Source organism: Tachysurus fulvidraco, chromosome 12 (assembly GCF_022655615.1).
Source record: "Tachysurus fulvidraco isolate hzauxx_2018 chromosome 12, HZAU_PFXX_2.0, whole genome shotgun sequence".
Taxonomy (NCBI): Eukaryota; Metazoa; Chordata; class Actinopteri; order Siluriformes; family Bagridae; genus Tachysurus; species Tachysurus fulvidraco.
In genome coordinates, this window is record NC_062529.1 from 17633893 (window position 1) to 17647860 (window position 13968).

A 13968-nucleotide genomic window follows, 5' to 3' on the forward strand; every position below is an offset into this window, starting at 1 on the left:
ATACATACATACAAACAAACAAACAAACAAACAAACAAACAAATAAATAAATAAATAAATAAATAAATAAATAAATGTTCCAAAGCTGGAAAGGCCCCGAGAAGCATCCTAACCACTGCTTCTTCACTTATTTAATAGCTGGACTTATCCAAGGTTTTCGCAGGAGTGTTTGGTTGACTACTCATTAGTTTTCCTATAATTTGCCTTCTGCCGTTAAAGAACCTGAAATTGTTGGAAAAGGAAGTTAAGACTGGATTTCTTGTTGGGTCTTTTGGAAGTCTCCTTTCTCAGGTTGTTGGATGGATCCCAGAGGGATGGCTACTCGGGATATTCAGGGAGGAGGCACTTGTTTCTCATGTTCTGTTTGTGATTGAGCTAGCTCTGCTGCTGTTACGCTAGCTCTCCTCCTCTGCTGCTGCTAGCTCTCCTTTCCTGTGGCTGCTAGCTCTCCTCCTCTGCTGCTGTCCCTAAGGTAGCTGAACCAGGAGTGGAACGTTGGAACGTGGAACGTGTGGAACGTAGAACGTTGTCCTCCTTGGGAAATTGGGATGGCATGATGTTCATGATGATCTGGAGTCTTCTGCAGCCTTGAATCGTATACAGGCACTGAGCCTTCTGTTGGTTTTGGGTGTATGCCCGTGGTTGCTAGTAAATGGTAAAGGAACTGCTTTCCGTGCCTGATAACATGTCCTCTGCTCTGTTGGTATTTTACTAATATGTTTGACTAGTGAAAAGCTTGCTTTAATCCTCTGCTGGCTCTTCAGTTAGCATGAAGAGCCAGGGAGGATTGCCTGGTATGGTCTGTTTGGGGGGGATTTTGTCTGGCTGCTTTCCCTGTTAATGGGAGATTGTCCCCCCACGAAGCTGCTGCTGTTCCCTGACTAGCTTTCATGGAGCTCATGAAAAGGAAGGGGAATTCAGAACAGAGCCATACCGCCAAATGTAAATTTCATAAGCTTGCAAATAAAATTTTAAATATTTCAAAGAATTGTCTTTATTTTGACTCAAGTGGTCCTGACTGAACTGTGTTATTCATCTGCCATATTGGTAATCATACACTTTTCCTATTATAATTTCACACTGTGGCAACCGTTCTTCATATTGAGAAGGATTTTATATTGTGTGAGTCTATATGTAAAATTGCTGAATGACTCGAATCTTTTATTTTTACACAGGAAGGTCTTCTGCAGCTAATAATGTTCGCCAGACTCCTCATGATTTAATCAAGAATATACAGGAATCTACAAATCTTTCCTGTTCTCACTCTAAACCTGACCATCAGGTGATGCTGTGGTACAAACGATCTGAAAACACACAGTTGCAGCTTCTCGGATATCTAAATAGACATTTTCTGTATCCTGAAGATTCCCTGAAATCCAAAATCGAGTTGGTTGGAGATGGAAGCAATAATGGGACACTTACCATTACAAAATCTGCAGCTAGATGACAGTGCTGTGAGATTAGACACAGTGCTACAGAACTCTGTGATCTATAACAAAAACCTTCTACTTTAGAACAGCACAAATCTTCCACCTGCTGTAGGCTTTCAAAGTAAACGTAAAAGCTGCCATCATTAAACTACACTACACACCTGATCACTGGCTCGGAAATATCATTACAAGACATTTATGATGTGTGATGTTTTGAAAATATAGTCATTATCTGGTCATTTTTTGGTCATTATCATAATTAGATGTGTTATGAACTATTTACTGAACTATTTATTAACTTAGTATTTGACAATTAAAAAAAAGTGTTTTTAAAATAATTTATAATTATTTCTACTTATGTGTTTTATCATTTATTATATTGCACAAATAAATCTTTTAGACTCATTTAGATATTTTGTTTTCCTTTTATAATTAATATATGGTGGATTTAAAGGGCAAGATTAAGGATTGATTACAGTGAAAGTTTAGTATTCAACATGTGACAGGAAGAAGAATGAAAAGGTTTTGATGTCATTTCCTCCAGCTGATCCTCAATAGGATGTGTTTGCAGCCATCTGTGGTCCTCAGCTCTTAGTGCCTCTCTTGTCATTACTAACCACCATGATCATTGTTATAATCAGTCTGCATGTCCTGCTCTACTGGACTTCAGGTACTATTAATATATGCATATAACTGAATTTGACTTGTGAATACAAATAAATTCATCTTTGTAAATCATTTGTTGTGCTTTAGTTTTAGCAGAAGAGATTGAAGTCACTCAAATCCCCAGTGTCTCCTGGCACCTGAAAGGAGATTCTGCTGAAATGAAGTGCAGTCATAATAAAGGTTTTAACTATAATCAGATGTACTGGTACAGACAGCGCCAAGGACAGAGTATGGAGCTCATCGTGTACATAACAACCAGTAATCAACCAGATTTTGGCTCTGTGGATAGAAATAAATTTTCTGCTTTTAAAAAAATTGCTGCAAATGGATCTTTAACTGTGAAGGATCTGGATACAGAGGACAGTGCTGTATATTTCTGTGCAGTAAGAGAACACAGTGTTACAGAGTTACTGCACTGCTGAACAAAAACACCTGCACTGATGTTACTGCAGTCACTAATAAAACAGACAGAGGGAGTTATTGTCTAATAAATGATCAAAATAATATAATCCCTTTTCTTTTATGAAAACTGAAGAGTGGAACTGAACAAATATTTCATGATTCCACACTATCACACAATTCTCATAAGGTCCATTAGACATGGAGCAAATCTTAGAAACTTAGATCAATTTTACTGGAATACAGCTGCAAGAATGCAAGAATGGTGATAAAGGTTTAGCTTCATCAAGAAAAAAAATGAAACACTGCATAAACATTGATTTTTGATTTACAATATATTCGCATTTATTTGATCAGTAATGTGACTATTGAATTGCATACATTAGTAACGAGGTGGCTTTTGTCACATTCACTGCATCAGTCATTTTTGCCCAGTCTCTTTCTTATGGTGGAGTCATGAACACTGACCTAAACTGAGGCACGTGAGGCCTGCAGTTGTTTGAATGTGGTTGTGGGGTCTTTTGTGACATCTTGAATGAGTCATCTTTGCTCTCTTGTTCCATGTTTTCACCATTTGTGTATAATGGCTCTCACTGTGGTTTGCTGGAGTCCCAAAGCTTAGGAAATGGCTTTGTAACCTTTTCCAGACTGATAGATCTCAATTGTTGTGTAGCTTTTGAGGATCGCTTTGTGAGTCAGGACTTGTTTAAGTGATTTCTTGATTGTGAGCAGGCGTGGCAGTAATCAGACATGCAGTTTGTCTGTTTATTTTCCTCATATGGGGCGGTGTGCTGTTCAAACTTGAGGGAAACTTGATCACATGTTTTACTACAACGTAATACAGCGTACTACACACATGATGTTCATCATGATCAGAGCTGCCAGTATTATATGGGTTTTAATGATATGTCCTGGAGGTAAACTTTTATTCATATTAATGCTGTTTAAGCACTTTTATGTTAATGCCATTGAATATCATTTCAATCAATATTCTCTTTCATTGCAGGTTTTTCTCAGAGTAATCGTGTTAAACAGAATCCTCCTGATCTCTTTGGCAACCATCAAAAATCTGTTAAAATCCAGTGTGAGCACAGTGTACCAAGTTATGATCAGATCAACTGGTACAGACAAGACCAGGGACTGACCCTTATTGGATATCAGATAAGAACATCACCACCAAAAATTGAAAATGATTTTAAGGCTAAAGTGGAGTTTGTTGGGGATGGAAGCAAAAACCTCTCTTTGACCATCAAAAATCTTTTATCCAATGACAGTGCAGTGTACTTCTGTGCTGCTTATTACACAGTGCTGCATATCTGCTTTATTCAGTACAAAAACCTCTGTGTAAATATTCTCAGTATCAGATTAACACCTGCTCCTGTGGCTTGGAATTGACACATTGCCAGTGTTTTTAACAGAAAAGCCACATTTACATGATTACAGACAATTATACTATTGGTATTAAATCTTATCTACAAGCAGTTCTATAAACTTCAAACATGGCTTTAATAATGTTATACAAATTGTAAGTTTAACTGTAGTAAATTACATCATATTCTTGTATCAAAGTAACTTTTAGGTCAAGCAAAGATCAGTCAAACGTTTGGTTTGAATTTTCCTGAATCAGATGTTCCTCCCTCTCCCACATAGAAGAGTTTTGAGCCTTAAAACTCTGAACAGACTCTCAGAAGATACACATGCTGCCATTGTCTCAGATGAAGAGCCAAGATGAACATCACAGTGATTATTTCATAATTACCAAAATTGCTGAACAATGTCCATCGGATGCCTCCTGATTTAGTTATGAATGAACAGGAATCTACAAATCTTTTCTATTTTAATCCATTCCTGACCATCGGGTTATGCTGTGATACAAAAGATCTGAAAACACACAATTACAGTATCTCAGATTTTTAGCTGCCAATTTTTAACTATTGTTGTTCAACAATCACAATGAAACTGCATTACAGACATGATATTAAAGTTAAAGTCAACTTTACATTAAAATAAAATCATAGGATTTAATGATCAGAAAGCAAACCAATTCAATATTCAACATGTGACAGGAAGACTTCAGAAGGTTTTGATGTCACTTCCTCCAGCTGCTCATCAACAAGGTACATCTGCAGCAGACTGTAGAGCTTTTATTTTCTCCCACAACCAACATAAACCAGTATGATATGTGCTATAATCAATCTGAATTTCCTGCTTTACTGGACTTCAGGTATGAGATTTGTGTTTACAAACTGAATATAACTTGTAAATACAAATAAAATCATTCTTTTAAATTATTTGTTGTGCTTTAGTTTTAGCAGAAGAAAATGGAGTCACACAAATCCCCAGTGTCTCCTGGAAACTAAAAGGAGAATCTGCTGAAATGAAGTGCAGTCATAATAAAGATGCTAGCTATTTTCATATGTACTGGTACAGACAGCGCCAAGGACAGAGTATGGAGCTCATCGTGTACAAAACCCCCAGTAGTGAACCAGATTTTGGCTCTGTGGATAAAAATAAATTTTCTACTGTTAAAAAAATAGCTGCAAATGGATCTTTAACTGTGAAGGATCTGGATACAGACGACAGCGCTGTATATTTCTGTGCAGTAAGTGAGCACAGTGTTACAGAATTACTGCACTGCTGAACAAAAACACCTGCACTGATGTTACTGCAGTCACTAATAAAACAGACAGAGGGAGTCCTCGTCTATTAAATGATCAAAATAATTACTTTTTCAGTGAAACTCAACATATGTCTCACTCTTCAGGACTATTACACAATAATGTAATATAGTTTGTCCTTTTAGATTTAAGTAATAACATATTTACATTGAAATTAATGTTGTTTTAATTAATTTTTTTATTATGTAATTTAATAATCACATCCTACTTGACTTTTATTTTACTTACAGTCTCGCCTCCTAGCGGTAGTGGCTCGGTAACGAGACGTAGACCTGTAACAGGTTTTAATAACATGAAACATCCTCAAAACAAGTTTGTTCCTGTTAGCTATAAACTGTCATTACCTTACAATATACATTTCATTTTCCATAATTTCTCTTTCTCAACAGAGATGCAGTTCTTATTTTTCTCATATGGGGGCGCTGTGCTGTTTAAACATGTGGGAAACTTTATCACATGTTTTACTACAACAGACACGCAAGTACAAATCAGCACAATAGACATTCAGATGTTCAACATGATCCGAGCTGCCAGTATTATATGGGTTTTAATTATATGTCCTGGAGGTAAACTTTTATTCATATTAATGCTGTTTAGGCACTTTTACATTAATGCCATTGCATATCATTTCAATCAATATTCTCTCTCATTGCAGGTTTTTCTCAGAGTAATCGTGTTAAACAGAATCCTCCTGATCTCTTTGGCAACCATCAACAATCTGTTAAAATTCAGTGTGAACACAGTGTACCAAGTTATAATCAGATCAACTGGTACAGACAAGACCAGGGACTGACCTTTATTGGATATCAAATAGGAACATCATCAACACATACTGAAAATGATTTTAAGGCTAAAGTGGAGATTGTTGCTGTTGGAAGCAAAAACGTCTCTTTGACCATCAAAAATCTTTTATCCAATGACAGTACAGTGTACTTCTGTGCTGCTTATTACACAGTGCTGCATATCTGCTTTGTTCAGTACAAAAACCTCTGTGTAAATATTCTCAGTATCTCATTAACACCTGCTCCTGTGGCCTGGAATTGACACATTGCCAGTGTTTTTAACAGAAAAGCCACACATCTAATCTAATTTAAGAATTAATCTTTTCTTACAGAAAGGCCTTTTGTAGCTAACAATGTTTATCAGACTCCTAGCTGTTTTCATCAAGAATATACAGAACTCTACAAACCTTTCCTGTTTTGGCATGATATTAAAGTTCAAGTAAACTTTACATTAAAATAAAATCATAGGATTTAATGATCAGAAAGCAAACCAATTCAATATTCACCATGTGACAGGAAGACTTCAGAAGGTTTTGATGTCACTTCCTCCAGCTGCTCATCAACAAGGTACATCTGCAGCAGACTGTAGAGCTTTTCTTTTCTCCCACAACCAGCATAAACCAGTATGATCTGTGCTATAATCAGTCTGAATATCCTGCTTTACTGGACTTCAGGTAAGAGATAGTTTACAAACTGAATATAACTAGTAAATACAAATAAAATCATTCATTTAAATCATTTCTTGTGTTTTAGTTTTAGCAGAAGAGAATGGAGTCACTCAAATCCCCAGTGTCGCCTGGCATCTACAAGGAGAATCTGCTGAAATGAAGTGCAGTCATAATAAAGATGCTAGCTATTATCAGATGTACTGGTTCAGACAGCACCAAGGACAGAGTATGGAGCTCATTGTGTACATAACAACCAGTAATCAACCAGATTTTGGCTCTGTGGATAAAAATTAATTTTCTGCTATTAAAGAAATAGCTGCAAATGGATCTTTAACTGTGAAGGATCTGGATACAGAGGACAGCGCTGTATATTTCTGTGCAGTAGGAAAACACAGTGTTACAGAGTTACTGCACTGCTGAACAAAAACACCTGCACTGATGTTACTGCAGTCACTAATAAAACAGACAGAGGGAGTCCTCGTCTAATAAATGATCAAAATAATACATTTTTCAAAACTGTGCAGTGAAACTCAACATATGTCTCACTCTTCCAGACTATTACACAATAATGTCATATTGTCCTTTTTGGATGGAGTAATAACATATTTACATTGAAATTAATGTTGTTTTAAAATTTAATAATCACATCCTACTTGACTTTTATTTTACTTACATTGAACAACGTGAAACATCCTCAAAACAAGTTTGTTTCTGCTATCACTTACGTTATAGAAGCTATAAACTGTCATTACCTTACAATATACTTTTCATTTTCCATAATTTCTGTTTCTCAACAGAGATGCAGTTCTTATTTTCCTCATATGGGGGCGCTGTGCCATTTAAACCTGATCACATGTTTTACTACATAAGACTAGTAAGTGCAAATCAGTACAATAGACATTCAGATGTTCAATATGATCCGAGCTGCCAGTATTATATGGGTTTTAATGATATGTCCTGGAGGTAAACTTTTATTCATATTAATGCTGTTTAAGCACTTTTTTAATAATGCCATTGAATATCATTTCAATCAATATTCTCTCTCATTGCAGGTTTTTCTCAGAGTAATCGTGTTAAACAGAATCCTCCTGATCTCTTTGGCAACCATCAAAACTCTGTTAAAATCCAGTGTGAGCACAGTGTACCAAGTTATAATCAGATCAACTGGTACAGACAAGACCAGGGACTGACCCTTATTGGATATCAAATGGGAAAATCATCTACACAAATTGAAAATGATTTTAAGGCTAAAGTGGAGATTGTTGGAAATGGAAACAAAAACGTCTCTTTGACCATCAAAAATCTTTTATCCAATGACAGTACAGTGTACTTCTGTGCTGCTTATTACACAGTGCTGCATATCTGCTTTATTCAGTACAAAAACCTCTGTGTAAATATTCTCAGTATCTCATTAACACCTGCTCCTGTGGCCTGGAATTGACACATTGCCAGTGTTTTTAACAGAAATGCCACACATACATGATTATAAGCGATTATACTATAGATACTTTATCTAATCTAATTTAAGAATTAATCTTTTCTTACAGAAAGGCCTTTTGTAGCTAACAATGTTTATCAGACTCCTAGCTGTTTTAATCAAGAATTTACCCTCTCTAAAAAAAATAATACACTGGCTCAACTTTAAAAAATTAAGGTTACAATTTCCATGAATCTTATTAATGAATTTCAACTCAGTTATTATTAAGTAGATATCATTTTATATTTAAGCTAACTGTCAGGACTCAGCCTGGACTGTTGGCCATGTGCCTTTTGTTTACATTCCTCGTCACGTGTCTGCCCCGCCTTCGTATGCTCCTCCCTGTCTCCACACCTTTCCTAATCGTGTCTCAATGTCTTTTGTATTTAACTGTGCCACGTTGCCTTGTGCAGTGTTTTGTAAAGGTTTTACTTTTTTGTTTATTCTACTGTAAACCTGTTTCATACATTATAGCTTATCATGTAAAGATGCCTTAATTATTAAAATGATGGTTTAAGTACAATAAAGAGTGCTAAATGAAAATTCAGTCCATGGCAGGAAGACTTGAAATGTTTTGATGTCATTTCCTCCAGCTGGTTCTACACAGTATGTATATAAAGCAGCCTGTGGTCTTCATTTCTTGATACTTCTCTTGCCACATCGAACCAGTATGATCAGTCTTAGAACCAGTCTGATTTTCCTGTTTTACTGGAATGCAGGTACAATATAATCCACAAACTAAGAGTAAATACAAATAAATTCATCTTTGTAAATCATTTGTTGTGCTTTAGTTTTAGCAGAAGAGAATGGAGTCACTCAAATCCCCAGTGTCGCCTGGCATCTACAAGGAGAATCTGCTGAAATGAAGTGCAGTCATAATAAAGATGCTGGCTATTATCAGATGTACTGGTTCAGACAGCACCAAGGACAGAGTATGGAGCTCATCGTGTACATAACAACCAGTAATCAACCAGATTTTGGCTCTGTAGATAGAAATAAATTTTCTGCTATTAAAAAAATAGCTGCAAATGGATCTTTAACTGTAAAGGATCTGGTTACAGAGGACAGCGCTGTATATTTCTGTGCAATAGGAAAACACAGTGTTACAGAGTTACTGCACTGCTGAACAAAAACACCTGCACTAATGTTACTGCAGTCACTAATAAAACAGACAGAGGGAGTCCTCGTCTATTAAAGATTTAGAATAAACAGGTAGGACTAAAAAAACTTTAATTTTTGCCTTGTGATTGTGGGTGATTAGATAAATAGTCACAACAACATTTTGTTTTCACTGCTGAAGTGTGAGCCATAAGTGGAATCAGTTTAAAAATCACTTATCTGCAAAGAAATTTGGTGCAAAACAAGTTACAAATATTTTGTATAAATTAAGCTAAGATGTACATTATAGTACATTTGTGAGAAATATGTAAACTATTGTATAGGAATAAATATTTTTTTGGATGTAGTACTCATATTATTAAATCATTATGTCCATGACAGTTTTTTTAATGACGTAGTTTGTCTATCTTCCATATGGGGGCGTTTCATGAAGCCACATCACTGTACCTTTACATCGACATTCTAGCAGCAGTTACAGAAACAGGAAAAAAGTCAAGATGATCACTGCTTTACTGACTATAACTGCATTATTTGTCTGCCATATTGGTAATCATACACTTTCCCTATTTTAAGTTGACAATGTGACAACCGTTCTACATATTGAGAAGGATTTTATATTGTGTGAGTCTATATGTAAAATTGACTCAAATATTTTATTGTCATACAGGAAGGTCTTCTGCAGCTAACAATGTTCATCAGACTCCTCATGATTTAATCAAGAATATGCAGGAATCTACAAATCATTCCTGTTCTCACTCTATGCCTAACCATCAGGTGATGCTGTGGTATAAACAATAAAAAAAACACACAGTTGGAGCTTCTTCTTGCAGAGACCTCGTCTATTAAATGATATGTTATAACAGCTATAAACTGTCATTACCTTACAATATTCTTTTCATTTTCTATAAATTCTGTTTCTCAACAGACATGCAGTTATTATTTTCCTCATAGGGGACGCTGTGCTGTTTAAAACATGCGTGAAACCTGATCACGTGTTTTACTACAACAGACACTTACTGTAAGTGCAAATCATCACAGTAGAAATTCAGACGTTCAACATGATCCGAGCTGCCAGTATTATATGGGTTTTAATGATATGTCCCGGAGGTAAACTTTTATACATATTAATGCTGTTTAAGCACTTTTACATTAATGCCATTGAATATCATTTCGATCAATATTCTCTCTCATTGCAGGTTTTTCTCAGAGTAATCGTGTTAAACAGAATCCTCCTGATCTCTTTGGCAACCATCAACAATCTGTTAAAATCCAGTGTGAGCACAGTGTACCAAGTTATAATCAAATCAACTGGTACAGACAAGACCAGGGACTGACCCTTATTGGATATCAGCGGGGAAAATCATCAACACAAATCGAAAATGATTTTAAGGCTAAAGTGGAGTTTGTTGGGGATGGAAGCAAAAACGTCTCTTTGACCATCAAAAATCTTTTATCCAATGACAGTGCAGTGTACTTCTGTGCTGCTTATTACACAGTGCTGCATATCTGCTTTATTCAATACAAAAACCTCTGTGTAAATATTCTCAGTATCTCATTAACACCTGCTCCTGTGGCCTGGAATTGACACATTGCCAGTGTTTTTAACAGAAAAGACACATTTACATGATTACAGACAATTATACTATTGGTATTAAATCTTATCTACAAGCAGTTCTATAAGCTTCAAACATCAATCAATCAATCAAATTTTATTTATAGAGCACCTTACAAACAGCCAACAGGAGCACAATGTGCTTTCCAATAAAACAACAAAAAAAAACAAAATAAATAGAATCAATAAGAACACAATGAAACATAAAATAGAAGTTGAAACCGGGTCTACGCGTTAAAAGCTTGTATGAATAAATATGTCTTCAACTGCGATTTAAAAACACTCAGCACAGTGATGGATCGTAAATGTGCTGGAAGTGCGTTCCACAGCTTTGGTCCTTTGATGGCAAATGACCGGCCTCCAAACTTCTCATAATTGTATTTGGGAATGACCAGAGAGGTATGTCCAGAGGAGCGGAGAGATCTGGCTGGTTGGTAGACCTTTATTAATTCTGTGAGGTAGGCTGGGGCCAGACCATTGATGGCCTTGAACACACAGAGAAGGACCTTATACTCCACCCTAAACCACACCGGAAGCCAGTGAAGCGAGTGGAGGACAGGGGTGATGTGTGAGCGTTTGGAGGTGTTGGAGAGAAGACGTGCTGCCGCGTTTTGTACTATTTGAAGCCAATTGAGAAGTGATTGATTAAGTCCAGTGTAGAAAGCGTTACAGTAGTCAATCCTTGAGCTGATGAAGGCATGTATAGCTTTTTCAAGGTCAGCTTGAGACAAGAATGATTTTACCTTGCTGAGTAGTCATAGCTGGTAAAAGCTCGCCTTCACTACTGCACTGATTTGCTTATCGAAGTGCATACTCTTGTCAAAAATAACACCCAGGTTACGCACGGTAGGAGCAAACTGAGGTGTTAGAGAACCAAAACTAAGAAAACTGCCGGATGAATCTGGGCTAAACATGATGTACTCAGTCTTTTCTTCATTCAGATGAAGGAAGTTCTGGGAAAGCCACTGTTTGATATCCTGAAGGCAATTATGGAGCGGGTGCAATGCAGAACGATTACTCAGAATCACAGGAAGATAGATCTGGAGGTCGTCAGCATAGAAATGAAATTGAACACGCATTTAAAAATGTTATACAAATTGTAAGTTTAACTGTAATAAATTACATCATATTCTTGTATCAAAGTAACTTTTAGGTCAAGCTGAGTTCAGTCAAACTTTTGGTTTGTTTGAATCTGACTTTCCTGAATCAGATGTTCCTCCCTCTCCCATATGGAGGAGTTTTGAGCCTTAAAATTCTGAAACAGACTCTCAGAAGATACACATGCTGCCATTGTCTCAGATAATATGTCCCGGAGGTAAACTTTTATTCATATTAATGCTGTTTAAGCACATTTACTTTAATGCCATTGAACATCATTTCGATCAATATTCTCTCTCATTGCAGGTTTTTCTCAGAGTAATCGTGTTAAACAGAATCCTCCTTGTGTACAAAAGAGCCAAGATGAACATCATTCTCATTCCTTTAGCTGCATTATTCATTAGTCACACTAGAAAACACTAAACTTTTACAATTTAACTCATTATGGGAAACGTTTACATTTCGGGAATAAGATTGATTATTTCATATTTAAAATCATTGCTGAATGTTTTAATAAAGGAAGATTTATCAGGTTTTGCTGTGATACAAATGATCTGAAAACACACAATTACAGTACCTGAGATTTTTTACTATTGTTGTTCAACAATCACAAATAAAACTGCATTACAGACATGATATTAAAGTTAAAGTCAACTTTACATTAAAATAAAATCATAGGATTTAATGATCAGAAATCAAAACAATTCAATATTCACCATGTGACAGGAAGACTTCAGAAGGTTTTGATGTCACTTCCTCCAGCTGCTCGTCAACAAGGTACATCTACAGCAGACTGTAGAGCTTTTCTTTTCTCCCACAACCAGCATAAACCAGTATGATCTGCGCTATAATCAGTCTGAATTTCCTGCTTTACTGGACATTAGGTATGTGATTTGAGTTTACAAACTCAATATAACTTGTAAACTAAAATTAAATCATTCATTTAAATAATTTCTTGTACTTTAGTTTTAGCAGAAGAGAATGGAGTCACACAAATCCCCAGTGTCGCCTGGAAACTGAAAGGAGAATCTGCTGAAATGAAGTGCAGTCATAATAAAGATGCTACCTATAATAGGATGTACTGGTTCAGACAGCGCCAAGGACAGAGTATGGAGCTCATCGTGTACAAAACACCCAGTAGTGAAGCAGATTTTGGCTCTGTGGATAAAAATAAATTTTCTACTGTTAAAGAAATTGCTGCAAATGGATCATTAACAGTGAAGGATCTGGATACAGAGGACAGCGCTGTATATTTCTGTGCAGTAAGTGAGCACAGTGTTACAGAGTTACTGCACTGCTGAACAAAAACACCTGCACTGATGTTACTGCAGTCACTAATAAAACAGACAGAGGGAGTCCTCGTCTATTAAATGATCAAAATAATCCCTTTTTCAAAACTGGGCAGTGAAACTCAACATATGTCTCACTCTTCAAGACTATTACAGAATAATTTCATATAGGTTGTCCTTGTTATTTGGAGTAATAACATATTTACATTGAGAGTAATGTTGTTTTCAAATTTAATAATCACATCTGTAACGAAGAGTCGTAAGAGCATGATCCATTTGCAGCTTTTAATAAAGACAAAGCCGTAGTCGTACAGGCAAGGTCAGTGCAAGTAAACACAATATCAGAGAGCAGGCAGGAATCGGAAATGGTAAGACAGGCAGAAGGTCAGGGCAGGCAGCGAACAATCACTAAACAGAACAGAGAAAACACGGGAATTGCTCAGAATGATTGCCGAGACAGATAAAGACTTCGCACTGGTGTTAAGTTCACGTTCAGTCTTTATAGAAAGCGGTTGATGAGGAACAGGTGGTGGTGGTGGAGTCAGTGGTGGGTTCTGGGAGGTGTAGTCCGGGAGAGCTAGTATTCTGGAGACGCTTCTCGGTGTTGGTGTTCGCTGACCGTGACAACATCCTACTTGTCTATTATTTTACTTACATTTATCAACATTAAACATCCTCAAAACAAGTTTATTCCTGTTATCACTTATGTTATAGCAGCTATAAACTGTCATTACCTTACAATATTTTCAT

General features: G+C 36.4%; 5 gene segments (V, D, J or C); all 5 read left to right on the forward strand.

The window, feature by feature from the left end:
* The first annotated feature begins 1952 nt into the window (after positions 1-1952).
* Positions 1953-2538, forward strand: LOC113659622. The segment is given in 2 exon segments: positions 1953-2100; positions 2184-2538. Coding segments are annotated over 2 exon segments (384 nt in total).
* A 2947-nt stretch (positions 2539-5485) lies between these two features.
* Positions 5486-6288, forward strand: LOC113659609. The segment is given in 2 exon segments: positions 5486-5739; positions 5829-6288. Coding segments are annotated over 2 exon segments (564 nt in total).
* Positions 6289-7510: 1222 nt separating this feature from the next.
* On the forward strand, positions 7511-8283 carry LOC113659611. The segment is given in 2 exon segments: positions 7511-7586; positions 7676-8283. Coding segments are annotated over 2 exon segments (447 nt in total).
* Positions 8284-10251: 1968 nt separating this feature from the next.
* On the forward strand, positions 10252-10921 carry LOC113659610. The segment is given in 2 exon segments: positions 10252-10326; positions 10416-10921. Coding segments are annotated over 2 exon segments (438 nt in total).
* Positions 10922-12717: 1796 nt separating this feature from the next.
* Positions 12718-13430, forward strand: LOC113659628. The segment is given in 2 exon segments: positions 12718-12813; positions 12896-13430. Coding segments are annotated over 2 exon segments (384 nt in total).
* The last annotated feature ends 538 nt before the right edge of the window (positions 13431-13968 follow it).